At 57.5% G+C, this 20,434-nt stretch overlaps 2 protein-coding genes across 6 annotated transcripts; both read right to left on the reverse strand.

Annotated features, from left to right (window-relative positions):
- Window positions 1–201: 201 nt before the first annotated feature.
- RAB1B (RAB1B, member RAS oncogene family) lies at window positions 202–8,659 on the reverse strand. Its single transcript, XM_066358236.1, has 6 exons — window positions 8,517–8,659; window positions 6,393–6,465; window positions 6,037–6,132; window positions 5,829–5,924; window positions 1,755–1,886; window positions 202–1,650 (listed from the first exon to the last, which is right to left on the reverse strand). Exons 1-6 carry the CDS (start codon window positions 8,642–8,644, stop codon window positions 1,456–1,458), a joined length of 720 nt encoding a protein of 239 aa, XP_066214333.1. The 5' UTR covers window positions 8,645–8,659; the 3' UTR covers window positions 202–1,455.
- Window positions 8,660–9,287: 628 nt separating this feature from the next.
- On the reverse strand, window positions 9,288–20,005 carry KLC2 (kinesin light chain 2). Of its 5 annotated transcripts, none has more exons than XM_066350860.1 (16): window positions 19,909–20,005; window positions 18,777–19,015; window positions 15,852–16,082; window positions 15,643–15,712; window positions 14,804–15,026; window positions 14,021–14,108; window positions 13,815–13,916; window positions 13,553–13,726; window positions 13,335–13,434; window positions 12,413–12,462; window positions 12,234–12,301; window positions 11,334–11,442; window positions 11,080–11,238; window positions 10,879–11,003; window positions 10,596–10,653; window positions 9,288–10,279 (listed from the first exon to the last, which is right to left on the reverse strand). In XM_066350860.1, exons 2-16 carry the CDS (start codon window positions 19,002–19,004, stop codon window positions 10,196–10,198), a joined length of 1,869 nt encoding a protein of 622 aa, XP_066206957.1. In that variant the 5' UTR covers window positions 19,005–19,015; window positions 19,909–20,005; the 3' UTR covers window positions 9,288–10,195. The 5 variants fall into 5 exon arrangements, with proteins under 5 accessions (XP_066206957.1, XP_066206873.1, XP_066207047.1 ...); XM_066350776.1 differs by having other exon boundaries at window positions 18,777–19,052; window positions 19,909–19,983; XM_066350950.1 differs by lacking the exon at window positions 19,909–20,005 and adding an exon at window positions 19,747–19,899 and having other exon boundaries at window positions 11,107–11,238.
- Window positions 20,006–20,434: the final 429 nt, after the last annotated feature.

Genomic DNA, 20,434 nt, shown 5'->3' on the forward strand with positions numbered 1-20,434 from the left:
GACGCTGGGCCCAGTGGGGACACACCAGGGAAGCACAGCACGCAGTTCTCCTGGCTTCAGGAAGTGGGTCAAGGACTTCCAGCAGCAACTCTTGGACACAGCCCAAGCCGAGACCCCTGTGCAGCCTGCCAAGCGCAGCGCCCCAGTTCTACCCCTGCACCCCACGGCGCCCACCACAGACCACACTCGGCCACCTCAAACTCCTTGCAAAAACCCTCAGCTTGCCCAAGGGCCAGTGGAAATTTATTTTTTTGTCCTTTCTGTCTTTTCCCCAAGTGGCTTTTCCTTGCAAAATGCCTGACATGACACCAGAGGGGAGCCTGGGAGTGGGGGAGACACCCCAAGGGGCACCGAGGGACTTAAATACAAGCTGGAAGGCAGGGCACAGGTGGGACAGGCGAGAGACAACACAAGGGACATGGCTTCTCAGGTAGAGACCAAAGGTTTTGTGTGTTTTTTGCAGGAAGAAGCTGTGCCGGAGGGCCACGAGCGAGGGTCCAGGGTGGAAGGGGGGTGAGCAGAGATGCCCCCAACCCTGGGCTGCACCCACATTCCTCAGAGAAGTAGCAACAGGGGATGAGGATCTGCCCTCCTAGGCTCCAGGAAGGGGAGAGACAGCCGGACACACTGCCGCAGGGCGAGGAGGTGCTGGCAGAGTGAGGGTTAAGGCTGGTGCCCGGCCTCTGGCACGCTGTGCCTTCCACCTCCGCCTGCCTTGGGGACAAAGGGGCACGGTGGGCAGGCAGCACATGGGCCTGGCTCTGGCAGGGCAGGGGGTGGCAGGAGCAGGCTCCCTCTGGGCACAAGACACAGGCCCAGATCAGCTGCCCGCCCACCTGCCCTAAATGTGCTCAGACCCCACCGCAGCTGGACAGCTGGAGCTGTGAGTGTGGGAGGGGTGGGAAGAGAGATCAGGAAAAGGGTGGGCTGAAGGGGCCCTGTGGCCCCCATGCCCGTCCTGAGGTCCAGCCTAGGGCCCTGGATCCCAGGTCCTGAATCCCCTGGTCCCATTCCTGGCCCTGGGCACTGACTTTAGCCAGGGGCAGTAGAGGCTAGGGAAGCCCTCAGCTCTTGGGGAAGGGATGGGCAGGGGAGAAAAGAAGGATAAGGAGAGAAACCCACTGTAGCACACATGGGGGCAGGGGGAAGGAGACAGACAGAGGAGCCCTCATCCCTAAGAAAGGTGTATGGTGGGGTATCTTTTAGTTACCTAGAGGCAGCAGCAGAGCAGGCCCCCACCCCCACCCCAGCATGGGTCCTAGGTGTCCTCCCTTGGGGGCCCTGGCAGAACTGAGGCTCAGGGCAGCAGGCAGATGGGCCAGAGGGAGATGGGGAGCCCAGGACACCCCAAAGCCACAGACTCAAATGCCCCAGGTGAGGGAGGCACCTCCTGCTCCCTCCAGGGGCATCATCTGGAGAAGGTGCCCCCTTCCTGTCCCACCCCATGTGGCCCTCCTAGCAACAGCCGCCACCAGCTGGCTTCACAGGGGTGCTGTCGATCTTGAGGTTGGGCCTTTCGCCCCCCGAGGCGGCCCCAGGCCCCATCCGCTTTTTGATTTCAGCAGCCATGGTCATGAACGCCTGCTCAACATTGGTGGCATTCTTGGCACTTGTCTCCAGGAAAGGGATGCCCAGAGAGTCTGCAAACTCCTGACAAAGGGAGAGGAGAGAAGAGGACAGGAGTGAGGGGTAAGAGGCAGTCAACCCCAGCCCAGCCCGGTAATCCACCGGACCCAAGGCCTGGGCCCCCTCACCTTGGCTGTGGTGTTATCCACCACCTTCTTGGTGGTGAGGTCGCTCTTGTTGCCCACCAGGAGCTTATTGACATTCTCGCTGGCATAGCGGTCGATCTCCTGCAGCCACTGCTTCACATTGGCATAGGATTCCTAGAGGGGCAAGCGTCAAAGGTTACTTTCCCCCCAACTCCCACACCTACCCTCGTCTAGGAAACAGGAGATTTGAGGGGAAAAGGCTGCCCCAGGCTCCTGAGAGGCAGGAGCCCTGGACCTATGGGCCCACAGGAAGCGCTCTCTACCAGCCTCAGCTCTCCTCCCTGCCCTTGTCCGTCTGACACACCAAAGCCAGGCCAAGCCCAGCCCCAGCCGTCTGCCGACAGCCCCAGCACCTAAGCGACCTAGACTTGATGGCCTGGAGCCACTCACCTCTCCAAGTCAAACAAATGGTTCAACCACACACAAATGGTTCAACCACACATAGGGAGCAAATGGCATGAGGAGGGAGGTCAGAGGGGAGACAGAAACGAAGAATGACGGGTTAGCAAGAATCGGCAAGTTCTCACAGTGGCTCAGAGCCCCCTTTAAGGTTTGAACCCAGTGGCAGATGAAGGGTCGCTGCAGAGGAGACCCTGGCCTATGAGGGAGACAGGTATCCTGGGAACAGAGCCTACATTCATCCTACCTCTGGCACTGCCAGCCTCCTCGCTCGCTCTCCCAGCAGCCTGCCGTCGCCCACCCCACCCTGGCACGGACAGAGCACAGAACTTTCCAGGTGGCGCAACAGCCAGAGCCACTTCCCTTCTCAGGAGCTGGTGACATATGACGCCTCCTGCTGTGTCCCATGCTGGGCCCTATGCTGGAGCTGGGGATAAAGAAGGGAATGATACCTGGGCCCTGGTCTAAAGCACTCAGGAGAGGAAGGACAAGACCAGGACACGTAATAAACAGCACAACAGGGTGGTGAGCACTGTAAGGACAGAAGCAGGCGCTGCGGAGCTCCAGGACCACTCACTCCCGCCTGGGTGGGCTCAGCTGCCCTAGCCTGAGGAGCTGGCCCTGTGTGCAAGCCCGTGAAGGGGAAGGTCACCGGGCGGGTGGGGGTGGGGCGCGACGATGACAATGAGGACACAGGCCAGGTCGCAGATGGGAGGGGCAGTGTCTGTGGACAGTGGGGAGAAGTTGTTGGGACAAAGGCCTGGAGCAGGCAAGGGCGAGGGGGCCAGCAGGAAGAGGCTCAGCCCAGCTGTGTATCAGAGTTCCAGGAGCCAGCGAGCAGGGGGTTTCAGAGGGAGAATGGCAGGAGCACATCTGTGTGCTGGGGAGAGTCCTGGCAGGGGTGTGGAGGCCCGATCAGAGCAGCAAGATAGAAACCAACTGGGAGGTGGCCGAATAGTCCAGGGCAGGGGTCGGGAACCGTTTTGGCTGAGAGAGCCATGAACGCCACATATTTTAAAATGTAATTCCGTGAGAACCATACAACGACCCGTACATGTTACGCATTATCAAATAAAAATTTGGTGTTGTCCCAGAGGACAGCTGTGATTGGCTCCAGCCATCCGCAACCATGAACATGAGCAGTAGGAAATGGATTGTAATACATGAGAATGTTTTATATTTTTAATGTTGTTGTTTTTTTTTTTATTAGATTTGTCTGCAAGCCAGATGCAGCCATCAAAAGAGCCACATCTGGCTTGCGAGCCATAGGTTCCCAACCCCTGGTCCAGGGACTAGCAACTTCCCTGAGCTAGGGAGTGAGGCGAGGAGAGCACAGGAATCGGTCAGACCACTCTGGGTGAAGCCGGGCTCTGCCACTCTCGGTGACCTAGCTGTGCCGCCTGACCTGAGCCTCAGTTTCCTCACTTCTATAAAACATACCTCTAGGTCTGGGTGGGGAAGTTGTGGGCAGGAGACAATGCATGCAGGCCTGTCTCATAACAAGTGTTTCATTAGAAGAAGCTGTTATTATCACCATCAGCGCTATTATTATGAAGAGACAGATCTGAGAGTTATGAAGGGGGAGACAAAGAGGGCCTGAAGCTGACGATGGGGGAGGGAGCGATTTCCTGGTCGGGCTAACAGGGATGCAAGAGCTAGTCCCGGGAGATACAGTGAGACCTGTGCTGGATACGCGGAGTCCTGCCGATACAGGCTGTCCAGGGGCAGGAGAGGGTGTGCTCGGAAGCCAAGGGACCCTGGAGTCAAAAGCGAGCTTTGCTTGCCAGGCTGTGAGCCCATGGGCCAGTTACGTAACACTTCTCCAGGTGTGCTTCCTCATCAGGAAGATGGGGACCCCACCACTTAGTTCAGTGGGTAACACTGTGAAGATTAGAATTAATATAGACACAAAGTAGCAGCGGGATGAATGGAGGGTACAGAGATCTATAGTGACGAGATTGTTTAGAAGTACCAATCGTAAAACATAAGACAGGAGCCAAACCACAGTGGCCGAAACCACGCACGGAGAGTGAGTCCCAGGAGGAGGCCCGGGGCGGGGGCAGGAAGCACAAAACGTGGGGCCATGAGGGCCAGTACAGGATAAACCAGTACAAGCCACTAACCAGGAAACCTAATGCAGCGGGAGCCAGGAGAGCTGAAGGCAGCGAGCACTTTCAGAGAGAGGAGAGAGAACAGGGTTAAAGCCACGGAAGGTCACTCTGGGCAAGAATGAAATGAGGTCACAGGTCCTGGAAGTTAGCGGTCCTGGGTGACCTTTGTCTGAATGGCGCACAGTTCACCACAGCTTGTCATCCAGGAGGCGACAGAAGTCCCTGCTGAGCTGACGAGCCAGCTGCCCCTCAGAGCAGGAACGCCTCTAGGCCTGGAGCTGATGTAAGCACCTCCATGTCCCCAGAGCCTAGTCCCCATTAAGCTCCAAGATTTAGAAGAAAGGACAGAGTAGGTAGAATCAGTAGCCCTAGGCTTTCTCTGCCACCTGACCAGCTGCATGAGTCGAGCAAGTCTCCTCACCTCTCTGACCCATCTCATCTGTGAAACTGGAATGTAATGCAGACCTCTTTGGGTTGTTAGGAACATCAAAAGACTGTGACAGGGCCTGACATGTGGTGGCAGTGGATAAAGCGTCGACCTGGAACACTGAGGTCTCAGGTTCGAAACCCTGGGCTTGCCCAGTCAAGGCACATATGGGAGTTGATGCTTCCTGCTCCTTCCCCTACTCTCCCCCCCCCTCCCTTCTCTAAAGTGAATAAATAAAATCTTAAAATAAAAAAAAAGACTGTGACAGGTTCTTTTTTTTTTTTTTTTTTTTTTTGTATTTTTCCAAAGCATGCGCCCGACCGGGATCCACCCAGCATGCCCACCAGGGGGCGATGCTCTGCCCATCTGGGGCGTCACTCTGCCGCAATCAGAGCCATTCTAGCACCTGAGGCAGAGGTCACAGAGCCATCCTCAGTGCCCGGGCCAACTTTGCTCCAGTGGAGCCTTGGCTGCAGGAGGGGAAGAGAGAGACAGAGAGGAAGGAGAGGGGGAGGGGTGGAGAAGCAGATGGGCGCTTCTCCTGTGTGCCCTGGCTGGGAATCGAACCCAGGACTCCTGCACGCCAGGCCGACGCTCTACCACTGAGCCAACCGGCCAGGGCCTGTGACAGGTTCTGTACTATAAGGTATATATACCAGGAGACCGTTCCTGGCTAACATCATCAATGCTGCCAAAGACAAGCGACTAATGCCGCCACAACAGACACAGGGCTCCCGCTCTTCGGCTCAACCTGGGCCCAGAGCGCAGGGCTCCCTCGCTCCCTCGTTTGAGGTCCTCCAACTGCTTCCCCAGAGCCTTCACCCTGGAGGGCATGGGCCCGGCACAGCAACCACTCTACTGACTGTACTCCCCCAACATGCAGGGGCCTGGAGGAGCTAAAATAAGGTTGCAAGTTTGGGGGAAAGGGCTGAGGCCTGGCTCTACTAAGACCCTGCAGCAGGGCTGTGGGATGGTCAGTTTCTACACTGGGTCCCTCCTGATGGAATGAGCCCAAGCCCAGTCTTTCCGGGTCACATCAGGAAGAGAGAATAGGAAAAGGAAAAAGAAGCCAGAGCCAAAGACCTGAGGCAAAGCTGGGAAAGGTGAGCCCACAAGTACCTGGTCAGTGACGTCGTACACCACAATGATGCCATGAGCCCCCCGGTAGTAGCTGGAAGTGATGGTCCGGAACCGCTCCTGACCAGCTGTGTCCCACTGCAAGACAGCAGGAGAGAAGGGTGGTCAGCCCTGGGCTCCATACCCAGAGCCCCGCCCCTTCCATGGCAAATGCCTCTGCACCAGGGTCTTGGGGAAGAGTGACACTCACGATCTGAAGTTTGATGGTTTTGCCATCCAGCTCAATGGTTCGGATCTTGAAGTCCACCCCGATGGTGCTGATGTAGCTCTCTGTGTATGTGTCATCCTGGAAGACCAGGGGCCAGCGAAATGGCCTGAGTGAACGGGCCAGAGGCCCAACTGGAACAACTCCCTCAAGTTTCCTGCCCCAGCAAAGCTACTAACTGAGCCCAACTCGCTAGCCACGTGCTCTTGTTCAGTCAGCTATGCTGCTGGCAGGTCCTGAAACTGCATCCTTGGTCCCCCAGGCCTTGCAACTGTGCTCTGGGTTGCCCCTTCTCCCTCCGGCCACTAGCCAGAAACCCAGATGGGAGGCTTCTTACTCACAGCAAACCGCAGGAGCAAGCATGACTTGCCCACGCCCGAGTCACCAATCAAAAGCAGCTTAAACAGGTAGTCACTAGAGAGAAAGGATGGGAAAGTATGAAGGAAGGTAAGGAGCCCACCTGCCATCCTCCTGGAGTCACAGCTAGAGCACGCTCCCACACTGAGGCATGCCTCGGGTTAAAGTAGTCCAGTGCTCAGAAGATCCTCCCACAACCCTGGGAAGGGGAGAGCTGACCAACCATCATAAACAGCTGGCCCAAAAGCCTGAGTATAAATTCCTACCTAACAGAGAAGAAAATTGAGGCACAGAGAGGAACATGACTTGCTGAGGATCACAAAGTTAGGTGAAAGAGCTAGGTATCCCACCGTGATTCCTGACTGACGCCAATCTGCCCAGTCAAGTCCAGTACGCACTACTGTGGGAACCCCCCTACACTGCCCTGTGGTGTACCTGGCATGACAGGAAAGGCCCCAGAAATGGAAGCCAGGGACTAGCCTAGTGCTTGTTAAGTGAATATCTAAGTAGAGAGTGTGGTAGGAAGCCTCTAAAAAGAGGTGGCAGTAATAACAGACAGCAGTTGACAAGTATTGTGTTCCTCCGTGTGCCTGGCTCTGTGCTAAGCACTTCCAATGCATCCTCTCATTAAAGCCTCACAACAGTCCAATGAAGTGGGCGTCGTTATTCCCAACAAATGAAGAAACGAAAAGAAACCAAAGTTCGGAGAAGTGAAGTGACTTACTCTAAATTACACAGCTGTTAACTTTACACAGTGGCTCAGTGGATAGAGTGTCATCCCAACGTGCCAAGGCCGCCAGTTTGATCCCAGGCCAGGGCATTCATGAGAAGCAACCAAGGAGTACATAACTAAGTGGAACAGTGAGCTGATGCTTCTCTCTTTCTCCCTCCCTTTCTCTCTCTCTCTCAAATCAATGGGGGGGGGGGGAGGGCTGGAAACCAAGTTCATACTCCAAAGTCTCTATATATGAGCGCCTGCCAGTTCCCTTCTCTAATCCCCCTTATCGTCCAGCTCAGAGCCTCACCCTTCCCCAAGGAAACCCGAGGCCTGGATCCGGAGGAGAAAAAGGAAGTGGCAGAGGAGGAAGAAGGCAACTGACACTTGGGGAAAACTGTTCATGAGACGTCTGGGGCAGAGATGTGGGAGCGACCAAGAGAGTTGGGGGGGATAAATGGTGATGGATGAAGACTTGGTTTGGGGCCCGGCGATGGGGAGTGATCACACAATACGGTGTACAGAGATGTGTTGAAGAACTCGGCACCTGAAATGTTTATAATTATGTTTACCAATGTCACCCAGTAAAATTCACTAAAAAAAACAAAACAAAACAAAAACTCAGAGTGTGTGAGGAAAAGAACATCTCACTGAAAAGGGGGAAGCAAATGCCACATTTATCTAAACTTCGTCAGCAGAGTGACAGCCAAAGGAAGGGGTGTGACGGCGGTGCTGGGGGCCTGCGCAAAGGTGAGGAGAGTGGGAAGGGACAGGCCGCCCGGAGCGGCGGGGAAGCTAGACCCAGACAAGGGGCAAAGCCGCAGCCCCGCAGGGGAGGACCAGCGGGAGAGCTACCCAGGGCGGCGCCTCGCGACTCCCGGCGTCCAACCAGCCCCTGGGCCAGTCCCAGGAACCAGAATCCGGGAGAATGGGAAGATCAGGATTTACGGCCCGACCTAAAGGTCCCGAGTCTGGACCGAGACCAGAAACCAGCTGGTGACGGATCCATAGCGCTGAGACTGTTGTCAACACCCAGACGGCCACTTTCAACAAGGTGGGGAAACTGAGGCCTGGAAAAATCAGGACTGTGGGGTCAACTGACTGAAAAGGCCTGGTAGGGCCAGACCCACGGGCTCGAAGTGGTGTCCCTCAGGGCCGCAGTCTCTGCCCCCACCCCCACCCCGGGTGCAAGAACTCAGGGTGTGGAGCCGGGGTCCCGGGGGCCCCGGGGGAGGGGCAGGACCCGGATGTGAGGGGGGGGTGGTCAGCGGAAGAGGGACCCGGATGTGGGGGCGCCGCACAGTTCAGACCCGGGCCGGACAACCCCGGTAAGCGTACAGCCCCGTACTCGGGATCGAGGCTGCGCTGGACGGTGCGGGCGGGGCTCACTCACTATTCGGGGTTCATGGCGGCAGCGACGGCCCGCTCGGTCGCTCCCTGTCGGCTCTGCTCCGCCTCCCGTTCCAAGATGGTGGCCGCTCCGCCCCAGAGGCCCCGCCCGCGACGCGCAGCCGCAAACATTCACGACTGGGGCCTCACCGCGTTGCTTCTCGGAATCTGTAGTCTCCTCACATTGTCCAACACCGTCCCCGCTGCGCAGGCGTAAACCAGGAGCCCGAAACTCCTGGCCCGCGCATTGCCTTCTGGTGCTTGTAGTTCACTTTATAGGCATACCTGGGCTTGAGCACTTGGGAGCCTCACGGTGTTCCCGAGTTGGAAGTTCAATTTAGGGCTGGGGTTGACACTTTTAACATCTATCCGACAAAGATAGTTATCCCTACCTCCCAGCTCCCGGAGTTGTATTAGTAAAAGTTCATTCATCCAGGGTTCTTCATTTGTTGAGGGCCCTAACTCACAGCCACAGGCCCTGGAGGAAGATGTCATCCACATTTTATAAATGAAAAAATAGAGGCTCGGTAACTCCAGGTGTGGCAGCTTAGTAAGGGGCAGAGTTCAATCAAAGCCCGCAGTCTTTAGAACTTCAGAGGTCAAACTTGTTAGATCCTGAAACTGGGGTCCTCCAAACAATCCCGGGATAGCAGCAGAGTATCTGGGTTCCAGCTGTGAGGTACCAGACTGTGTGACACACACACAACACACCGACCCCCCGCCCCAACCTGGAGACGCTGGGAACCCTCGGCCTCAGCCCCAAAACAAGCCCAGCTCAGATTCAAACCATCTTTATTTCTACAGCAACATTTGAAAATAGATAGCGACCACCTCACCCCCGAACTGGGACAGTCCCTCCTGCTACAGTGGGGACATCACTGTCCCTCGCGAGAAGCTGCAGGCGTGGGGGAAGGCGTGGCCGAAAGGCTCGATGGGCGGTGCCCGGGGCGGGGTCAGGCTGTACCTGGGCGGGGCCAGACGGGAGGGCCAGTGCATAAAGCCGGGATGCAGGGCAGGGCCCGGCGGTCAGGGGACAGGTAACGGGGAGAGCTCTCTATTCTGGGGCACGGTGTGATGATGGGGTAAGACGCATCGTTCAGAGTTCGGGAGGAGCGCGACAAGGCCCAGGGAACCCTTTGGAGAGGCCCCCCTGAGATGTGTTGTGGAGCCTGGGAGATACCACCGCGCGGAATGGGGGGTGATTAAGGCCTGGGCGGTACCACTAGAGAAGGGCAGAATGAGGGGAGGGCCGGGCAGTACCGTGGACTGAGGGGAGGGGCGCGGCCAATAACTTATTCTCTATATACAAAAGCAACGGCCGGGGTGGTGGGGAGGGCAGGGGTGCTGATGGGACAGCAGGTGCTTAGTGTTCTTGGCTCCGGGGTTGGGGGATGGCGGGCCAGAGTCTCTACCCGGAAGACCCAGCCAGCCTCTCTCAATGGCCCTGAATCTAGAGAAGAGGGGGTCCTGCTGGAAGGAATAAATAAGGGGTGGAGCGGGAGCGGGGCAGGCCCAGCCTCCAGGGCTCAGGCTGAGATGACAAGGGAGGAGGTTACCCTGAGATTGAACAGAAAAGATGGGTCCTTGGGAGAGACAGGCAGGGCAAGCAGCAGGCCCATGCTCAGGGCTGGGGGTAGGGGCAGTGCCAGGCGGAGGCTCTGGCGACCAGCTGCCCCTTCAGTATTAGCCCACGAGGGAGCTTCGTCGGGAGAGGTCCATGGAGCTGGAGCTTAGGGTGCGGCTGTCAGAGAGGCCTGTGCCTCCAGGCTGTGGGCAAAGGGGGTAGGTGGCTCAACCTCGTGCAGGAAGGGGTAGGGGCCTGACCAGCCAGAGTCCCTGAGTCCCGCCAATGCCCCACCCTGGTGCTGACACTCCTGCCTACCTCCACAGTGCCTGTGTTGGCACTGGTGATTTGCATGTCTACCCAGGCAGGGGCTGGGTTTCCCTAATTAGCACCCCCCCCCCATGTCTAGCCCAAATGCAGGCCTGGGACAGAGACAGGAAACGTGCTGGATGAAAAGACATGCTTGAGGAGAGAAGCCCAGCAGGTATGCAGGCCACACAGGCCTTCACCCACCCATACCTGGACTGGCTCTTCCACACTCTTGTTGAGGAAGTTGAGAGAACTGGCTCGCTTCATCCTACGGGGAAGGAAGGTCAGGATAGCCAGTGGTAGGAGCAGGGGGAAGGGCGGGGAAGGGGGTTGGGTTGGGGTTGAGGAGAGAGACTGATGAGGAGGAAACAGGTTTGGTGGATAGTGGAGCTTGAGAGAGATGAGTTCAGCCTGGGTCAGGAGCTCATTTGGGGTTGTTGGGTAGGTTCTTCAGGTCCACCCTGGGGGGAGGCTTATTGGCGCAGAGGCTGACCTGGGGTTAGGGGGTTCCTGGGGGCCACCACCCTGTAGCTTCTTCACCAGCATCTCACTGCTGCGCCTCAGAGCATCTCGGAGCTTCCCAAAGGAGCCACTGCGCCGCAAGGAGCCACTGCCATCCTGTGGGGTGGACAGGTTTGTTTCGATGCCATGCTGGCTACACAGTCTCCTGGACCACCCCAGCCCTTAGACTCACTCCGCTCCACTCGGCTGCAGGACCTGCCTCCTCGAGGTCAGACTCAGGCCGAGCCCCGGCACCCACAGTCGCATCCCGGCTACCGTGGCGGTCTCCCCGCCCACCACTGCCATCTTTCAGCAGTTCCACCACCTTGGTCTGGCTTGCAGGGTCCAGGCCCTGAGGAAGTGGAGGGCACGTTAGATGGAGAAACAGGTTGATTAGAAAACACAGGGCCAAACAGGTCCCTGCCCATCCCTCAGGTCTGTCCCCACCTGTTTCCGGCTGCGACTGGCACAGTCCTCCAGTGTGTGTGCAGCTTCTAGCTTGCCCTGGCGCCGGTATAGAGCCCCCAAACTGCGCAGGGTGGTGTTGACTGTAGGGCTATGGAAAAGACAGTGGGAAAGCCTCAAACTTCATGTCTCCCAGGAACCAGGACCCACACTGGGCTCTAAGGAATCATCCGGCCAACTGGGATCTTGCCCCTCCTAGGTGTCAAGCCCTATGCTAGGTCCAAATGCACTCTCCTGTCTTGGAATCAACTCAGGGCTGAGGACTGGGCCCCAGGTCCCTAAGAGGGATATTGCCACTAGGACTAAAAGCTGGGAGACCCAAGAATGAGATAATTAAGATTTCCCAGTGCAGAAAGCCATTTTGGTACAGGTGGTCTATGACCCAGGCCTTGAAAGACAAGCTGATAAGGCCCTGGCCAGTGGCTCAGTAGATAGAGCGTCAGCCCAGAGTATGGACATTCCGGGTTCAATTCCCAGTCAGGGCACATCTGAGAAGTAACCATCTGTTTCTCTCCTTCTTCATCCCCTTCTCTCCCTCTCACCCTCCTGCAGCTAGTGGCTTGACTGGTTTAAGCATGGCCTTGGGCACTGAGAGTAGTTCAGTTAGTTCAAGTATGTCAGCCTCAGCTGCTAAAAATAGCTCGGTACTCGAGCATTGGCCCAAGATGGGTTTTTCTGGGTGGATCCTGGTAAGGGCACATGCAAGAGTCTGCCTCACTATCTCCCCTCCTCTTACCTAAAAAAAAAAATGGCCATACGGATAGAAAAGTGGTGTGGTCTTGGGAGTGAGCAGTATGAACTATACAGCTGGCCTCAACCCTCACCTAGGATACTGTTTCCCTGCTGCGGGCTCTACCATCAGCCCTTCCCTACTGTCCTCACCTGTCTACTTTACAGGCCTTGTACCAGCTGCCATATTCCCCATAGGGGGTGCTATCCCGGTGCTTATCCTGGGGGAAAAAATGGTCAGGAGGTGGGAAGAAACAGTTCTCCCCTCTACACACCCCCAGCTTCACCCTCCTTCCCTAGAAACCCACTCCAGCCCTGCCCCACAGAGCTACCTTGCTTTCCTCCCGTTCCTCTGCATGCATCCAGATAGGCTTGTTGTCCCCTGGGAAGAGAAAGGGGGCTGTCACCAGCCACCCATATAGCCTCTCCTGGTTGGGCTGGACATAGAACTGGGGGTATAGAGGGGGAGTCAATGGTAACCAGGATGGACCAAGGTTGGGCTTTGTTGAACGAATGAGTAAGAATCAGACCTAGGCCTGACCAGGCGGTGGCGCAATGGATAGAGCGTCGGACAGGGATGCAGAGGACCCAGGTTCGAGACCCCGAGGTCGCCAGCTTGAGCATGAACTCATCTGGTTTGAGCAAAAGCCCACCAGCTTGAACCCAAGGTCACTGGCTCCAGCAAGGGGTTACTGGGTCTGCTGAAGGCCCATGGTCAAGGCACATATGAGAAAGCAATCAATGAACGGCTGGGGTGTTGCAGCGCGCAATGAAAGCCTAATGATTTGATGCTTCTCATCTCTCTCTGTCCCTGTCTATCCCTCTCTCTGACTCACTCTCTGTCTCTGTAAAAAAAAAAAAAAAAAAGAATCAGACCTAAAACATTACTATTGACTCTCCTCTGGAACAGAGATGACTGTGGCACAGGCTTGTGCTCGAAAGGCTTGGGGAGCAGACTGTTCACATGTGCTGAGCCCGAATGATGGGCCAGGCTGAAGCACCCCAGAGCAGGAAATGACTGACACCAGGGGCCGGACAGTAGCTTCCCAGAGGGGCAGATATTGGGACTGGGCCTTTGCTTAAGTAAGCAGGAGTCGCAGACTCTGGGCCAAGGGCATGGGTTATGCGAGGAGTGTACATGGCACAAGCAGGGCCCAGGAAGTGTATGTACATGCTCACATGTGCACACGAGTGCTGGGGACAAGCCCGACCCTGGGCATGAAGGCCTGGGGCACATGGTAGCCATGGACTCACCATTGACGGAGCCAAACTCCTTCTCGTGAGCGTGGGTGAGGATCTCCTTGTACAGGGTCTCTGCATCCTGGTACTTCCCCTGCTTCAGGTAGCAGGAGGCCTGGAAAAGCAGAGGCCAAAGGAAGAGCAGGATGCAGGGAGCTGAGCCTCTCCTTTCCTTCCTTCCCAGCCTCCTCCGTCCCTCTGTCCCTCTGCCAGCCCCTCCTGGCCCAGGGTACCAGGTTGTTCTTGGTCTTAGCCACATTGGGATCGTCAGGCCCGAGGCGTGTGGCGTAGATCTCCAGGGCCCGCCGGTAGTAGTACTCCACCTCCTCTGCTTTGCCCTGGTTCTGGCACAGCAGTGCCAAGTTGCTCAGCTGCTTGGCCACATCTGGATGAAACTTGCCCAGGACCTGGGAAGGGAGCGGGGGCCAGTGGTTGAACTCAGAGCCGGCCTAGGCGCCCTGCTGGCCCGGCCTGCCCAGCCCTGCCTGCTCCCACCTTCTCCCGGATCTCCAGCGCCCGCTTGCATAGAGGCTCAGCCTCCTTATACTTGCCCCGCTTGCCATAAAGAACCGCCAGGTTGTTTAATGTTGCGGCCACCTGCAGGGTCAGATAATAGAGGCGCTGTGACCCAGGGCAGGGGCTCTGGGACCTGGGAGCTGCAGAGAGCAGTGGCAGCCCCCACCTCCACCCCCCTCACTCACAGCCGGGTGGTCCTTGCCCAGTGTCTTCTCACGAATAGCCAGGGCGTCATTAAGCAGGTGAGCAGCCTCCTTGTACTTGTTCTGGTCCCTGGGGGGAGGGAGAAGTATGGTAAGTGTTATCCTCCAGCTCAGGCCCTGCTCCTAGTGGTCCAAGATCCCTTGGGCACCTCTCTTGTATTAATAGGTGGACATATTACAACCCAAAGTAGGGGGAGACGACCTAGTCAGCTCCTCCCTTCAGGAGCTTGGAGGTTTTGGGTAATTCATTCACAACTCACCAGGGCATACAGTGCTGGAATACAAGGCAGAACCCTCAAAACCACACCCATCTCCCGGTATCCAACCCACCTTGTTCTGTATTCCCCAGTGCCTTTGCTCCTGCTGCTCTTTCTGCCAGGGAAACCTTTTCCAACCCTCGTGTGTTCTGGGAAGACTCACCTTTCACCAAAGACCCTACTCGAGCCACGGTGCCTACAGAAATCATGCCGACTCTCCCATTCCCTGGCAGTCCTCATGAGCTGCCCCCCCCCCCCAGTTCTGCCCAAGCCTTTCTCCTCCGCTAGACTGAGGCTTAGTCACATCTGTAGCCCAGGCCCATACAGGCTCAGGCACCTTTTGGGCTCAGCCCTGTCTGGGTACCAGCTCCTCTCTGCTGCCCAGCTGTCTGGAAGAGCCCAAGTCTGGGCCTGTGGCAGCCACTGAGGCTCTGGGACCCAGGGCTGAGCCCTCAGGAAGAGCACAGGCACGCCCACGGAGGCCCGAGGCCACAGGAGCCTGCCTCACCGATAGACCAGCGCCAGGATGTTCAGCATGGTGGCCACATCAGGGTGGTCATGACCTGATGTCTTCTCCAGGTCTTCGAGTGCCTGCTTGCAGAGTGGCACGGCCACCTCGTAGCGGCCCTGTGAGGCGTACTGGATCACCAGGTTGTGTAGGGTGCGGAGCCGGGCTGGGATTTCATAGCCTCCATGCTGGGCGGCTACATCCCCTCCTCCAGGGCTGGGGGCTGCAAGGCCAAGGGCGGGAGCTTAGATGGACCTAATTGCCCATCTGGGCTGCGCTGGCACATACCAACCATGCTTTTAACCCACCTGACACATTGCCTTGGGCAAGTTACTATCTTGCCTCAGTTTCCCCATCTGTAGAGTGGGCCTAGTCACTTATCAGAAAAAGTAATGTCCCAGTTCCAGTACTTCAAGCTGTGTGTCCTAGAGCAAACCACCTGACCTTGGGGCGTTAGCCTGCTCAGCTACAGAAGGGAGGCTCTGATACGTACTCAGCACTAACAGCAAGGCGAGACCTGGCCCGGGGCTCGGCACTGCACACGCATCCTCCTTTAACCCTCAGAGGCTCCGTGGTCACAGAACAACCAGTGGACCAGTGGGATGTGAACCCAGGCTGGGCTCCAAAGCCCTGAACTGGGGTGCCTGCTCCTCATACAGCTTAACAAGTAACACCTGCCATTTAAGCTCTAACATGCCGTGATGTGATGATCAGAAATGAGGCAGGGAAGAACATGGCAGCCACATGGTCACTGTTTCTGGTGATCTGTGGGTCCCAAGGACCAAAACCTTATTCAGCCTTCTCTCCTCCTCACCCCAGAACCAGCTGCCCCTCCGTACCTGGGCTCTGCTCTTCCTCGTTGGGGAACAGGTCATCCAGAGAGTCTTTGGGGACCTCCCCCTTTTCCTCCTGGGCAGGAAGACAGAATGAAGGAAGGAAGTGCAAGGCACCCCAGGTGTCAGAGCTGGGCTCGCTGCTGCCCCTCCCTGCTCACAGGACCCCTGCTCTGTGGCCTTGGCCTCCTCGCAGGAGCTGTGATAGGACTCACGTTGGGGGAGGTGTCCTCATCCAGCTTTCGGATCTGGCTCATGAACAGCAAGTGCTGCTTCTCCTCCTCAAGCTGGGCCACGGCCTGCTCACTGCGCTGCAGCTTCTGCTGCGTCCCTGCCAGTTCCTCGCGCAGCCACTGGTTCTCCTGCACCAGGCGCCGCACCTGGGCCCGCAGCTTCTGCTTCTCTGACTCCACGGCCCCCAGGTGGCTGGACAGCGCCAAGATCACCTGCGGCAGCCAGCCAGGATGTGGTCAGAGCCCTGTCCAGCCACGGCCTGGGCCTCCTGGGGTGAGGGGGCCCAGTGAGGGGCTAGGCCTGGCCCTGTCTGTGAGGAGCAGAACTGAGGGGCCTGGAGTTCTCTGCTCGTCAAGGCGGCTTCCTCTCAAGGCCTGAACCCAGGAGGCTTGGGGATTCCAACTCCTTTCTTCTGGGGTCAGAAGCCCCGGGCTTCTAGGCCAGCTCTGCTGGACTCTAAGAAGTCCATCCCTTTTCCTGGGCTTCTAACTAGTCCTCTGCACTGATGGTCCTGCTCCCAACTCACTGGGCTGACTGTGAAGAGAGCTAGTTGGGGTGCTAAGATTTCCCTCAGGCCCTGGCCGGTTGGCTCAGTGGTAGAGTGTCGGCCCAGTGTGTGGAAGTCCCAGGTTCGATTCCCGGCCAGGGCACACAGGAGAAGCGCCCATCTGCTTCTCCACCCTTCCCCTTCTCCTTTCTCTCTCTCTCTTCCCCTCCTGTAGCCAAGGCTCCATTGGAGCAAAGTTGGCCCGGGCACTGAGGATGGCTCCATCCCCTCTGCCTCAGGCACTAGAATGGCTCCAGCTGCAGCAGAGCAATGCCCCAGATGGGCAGAGCATCGCCCCCTGGTGGGCATGCTGGGTGGATCCCAGTCTCTCCACTTTCCCTTTCTCACTTCAGAAAAATACAAAAAAAAAAAATCCCTCAGCTGACCATTTTCTTCCTTTGTCTCTCCTGGAAGTTGTACTCAAGCACCTGCAGCCACAGGCACTAATACCATGACCCCCTGCCCCAGGCTAACTAACACTGTCCCAAAGAACCCTGATAGATGGCTGAAAGGTCCCATCTTGGCTTCTGCCAGGGGTCTAGGTTAGTCCCTGCCCTTCTGCAGCTCCCAGGGAGGGACTGAGTGCATATCCCATCAGCTAGTCCGGGAACCACAGGGCAGGTAAGGAGTCCCAGGGCCTAAGCTCAGCCCCACCCCTCTCCCCAGCCTCTTTGACATCTTTTCTGAGCTCCTAGGCGTTCCCGCCTTCAGGCCCTGAATAAGCTCTACCTTTTCTCTATCCTTCACATTCAGGGTTATTTCTGCAGTGAAGCCCTTCTCTCTTATGCCCACAGTCTCAGAAAAGCAGGGCACCTTCCACTCCCTCCACGCCATCCTGTTGCCCATCTGTGCTAGTGTCTGCACACATTGGGGGAGGGGGGCCTGTGTGTTCACCTGGCAGCCAACTGGCCCAGGAGTCAATGACCAACACATTGCCCCTCCAGAGGGCCAGGCAGTGTGGGACCCTGCACTTTAAATGACAAATGTTTTCACAACCACTAGCTTTAAAAAAAAAAACCCCTACACAGCCTGAAAGTATATATAGCAGATGGCATGATCCCTATTTTAAAGACAAGGAAACTAAGATGATACCACCTGCCCAGGATTCACAGAGCCAGCCACTGTCTCAGCCAAGATCTTAGTGGGCCACGACTCTTTCCCCCAGAGCCTAACTCCTTCTCCATCTGCACACCATCCTGGCAGCCCCAACTTAAAGAGGGCCAAACAGAACACCTAATCATGCAGGCTCTCTCACCCCCTTAACTTGCTCCAACAACAAGTCTAGGACTTACTCTGCCCTCCTCTCTCTCCCTCACGCCACCCCACAGTATGTAGACCTACCTCCACAATATCTCTACAATTGGTCCCCTTTTCTCCACCTTCATGGCCACCCCTTTAGTCCAGGCCAGCATATCATGTTTGAACTAGAGCAGTGGCTGTTTACTTCCCACCTGCTTCCATCCTTGACCCACTACAGCTCACTCTCCAAACCTCAGCCTGAGAGAGCTTTTGAAACCTAAGTCATACTGTGTCTTTCAACTGCTTAAAGCCATCCAAATGCTTCCCAACGTCCTGAGAATAAAACCCAATCTAATAAGGCGCAGCATGATCTGGCACCTGCCTTCTCCATAGGTCTCTTCTGTCTCTCCCTCCTTCCCCGTGAAGCTCCCGTCACACAGGTCTTCTCTTAATTCTCCCATTACAAGATCTTTCCTACCTCAGGATCTCTGCATATGCAGCCTCTCACCCTCCTCTCTTTTCTGAGGGTTGGTTTATTTCTTCCTTCAGGTCCTAGTTTAAATGTCATTTCCTCAGAAGTCTTGCCTGACCAATAGGCAAGACTTCCCATTAAAAGCTATTGTAAGATCTTGTTCTTTTCTTTGGATAACTTTTTCACAACGTGTAACAAACATGTGTTTCTGATTATCTTCCTACTGGACTAGGGCAGGAATCTGGCTTGTTGGACCTGTATCCCTGGCACCTAACATACTGCCTGGCACACAGTAGACATTTGATAACTTGCCTGTGAATGAATAAATAAAATAATGAATGAGGGGTAGTTCTTAAGCATTTCCTTTTTGTTCTCCTATACCCTTCAGTCTGCTACCTAGCAGAGAAGCTAGGAACAGAGTTCTCTGTGGGGGCTAAAGGCTGATCAGGCTTCTCTGGGAAAAGGCCCTGCTGGAACCTCCAAAGCCCATTTGTTTCTTTTAACACATGTTTACTGGGGTCCTACCATAGGGCTCCAGGGGGACAGATGGTTCCCTGCTCGGACTATTCCTACGTTGCCAGAATTCCTCTGGAGGGCTCCAAAGCTCCCTCCTGGAGCCTCCCACCTTAGCACTCCAAACAGACCTACCTGGGCCTCCCCCAGCCCCAACTCGATGGCCTCCAGGGAGCGGCGCAGGAGGACACAGCGTTCCTGCGAACCAGGCTCGACCTCGGCGGCTTCAGGAGCGACCAAAGGAGCAAGAAGGGCACGGTGCTCCCCGCGTAGAGTCTCCAGCCCTTGGATGACGGCTTTGGTGCCCAGCACGATCTCATCCTGGCTCAGCTTCTCCTCCCGCGGAAGCACCATTGTGGCCATGGCTTTGCTGCCTGTGAAGGCGAGGGGGCGGGCAGGCGGGTGCCGGGCCTGGGGCCCCAGCACCGTCAGCCTCGGATTAGGTCAACACCTCCGGTTCCCGGACGCCTGGGTCCCCGGGGTGCCCAGTCCCCTAACCGGCAGCCCGCCCCGTGTCTGCGCTTGGCCTACAGGGGGCGCGCCCGGCTCGTCTCGTCTCGTCTCGTCTCGGCCCGGGGAGACGCAATGCGGTGAGGCCGGTGAGGCTGGACCTGATTCGGCCCAGACCACCGGCTCAGGCCAACTTAGGCGGCCGGTCTCGGGGCTTCCCCGGCGAACTCTCTTAGCTAGGGCAGGGCGCGCCGGAGGAGGGGCCTACGGGGAGCGTGGAGGCCCACTCGTGTGCGGGAGACCCCAGCCGCTCCAGGAGATCCAGCCCCTCGGCCAGCCCCCTCCCTAGCAGGCAGGACGGCCCACAGAGCCCCTCCTGCAGGGCAGGCCAGCCCAGTGGAGACCCTGCCTCTGGAGGAGCCGAGATCTTGGCTTCTCGGTCACCCCAGGCCCCGCCCACGACGACCCCCGCCATAGGCCGGCGCGACGCCCAGAGGACGCTCCCCAGTGAAGGCCGAGCTCCCGCCCCCGGCCACCCAGGACCGCGCCCCCTCCGCGCGGGTGGGTCTGGCCCTCGCACAGGCCGCGCCCGCGACGACCCCTCCCCTAGGCCGACCCAGAACCCCGTCGCCCGGCCCAGGCGGCCCGCGCGGACCTGCGCCTCCTGCTCGGGCCCCTCCCGCTCGGCCCGACTCCCGCTCCGAGTCCGGCTTCCAACCCGTTTCACTCGGACCGGCTGCCGCGCGCGGGTCCCACCGCCTCCATCCCGCCGCCCTTCCCAACAATCCCCGCGCTGCCTTAAAGGTGAAGCCGCTACCTCACCGGCGTCGGAGGGGGTGAAACACGCTCTTCTCCGCCCGCCGGCTGCCTTAAAGGAGCGCTCCAGCCGGGCCTGCGGCGGGAACGGGGTGGGAGGGCCGGGGCGTGGCCACTCGAGGTGGCGGGGCGTGGGCTGGCCCGGCGCGCTTCCCCCGCGGCCGCCTCCCCGCACCTGCGGCCTCGGCTTTCTCAGCCGCAGGGGCCTGAGCGCACCCAGGACCGCGGCCCGAGAGGACGGCGAAGGAAACCGAGGCGCAGGGAATCCACAGCGAGACGCTGGACGTTTGTTGAAGGAGTGGCCACTTTCTGAGTGCTGTGTGTCAGGCGTTTTGGTGCCTTAAGTGGGTTAACTCACTGAATACTCGCAAAGACCCTGTGGAGTGGGTACTGCTGTTATCCGCGTCTCTCGTAGCAGACCGACCTCTGGCTCATTTGTCTCTAGAGACTGGCTGTGCCCTCACCCAGCTCCTTCTGAGCTGTTCATTTCTCTGTAGGATTCACGACAATTTAGGGCGGCTGCTTGC

This window comes from Saccopteryx leptura, chromosome 1 (assembly GCF_036850995.1).
Source record: "Saccopteryx leptura isolate mSacLep1 chromosome 1, mSacLep1_pri_phased_curated, whole genome shotgun sequence".
NCBI classification, from domain to species: domain Eukaryota; kingdom Metazoa; phylum Chordata; class Mammalia; order Chiroptera; family Emballonuridae; genus Saccopteryx; species Saccopteryx leptura.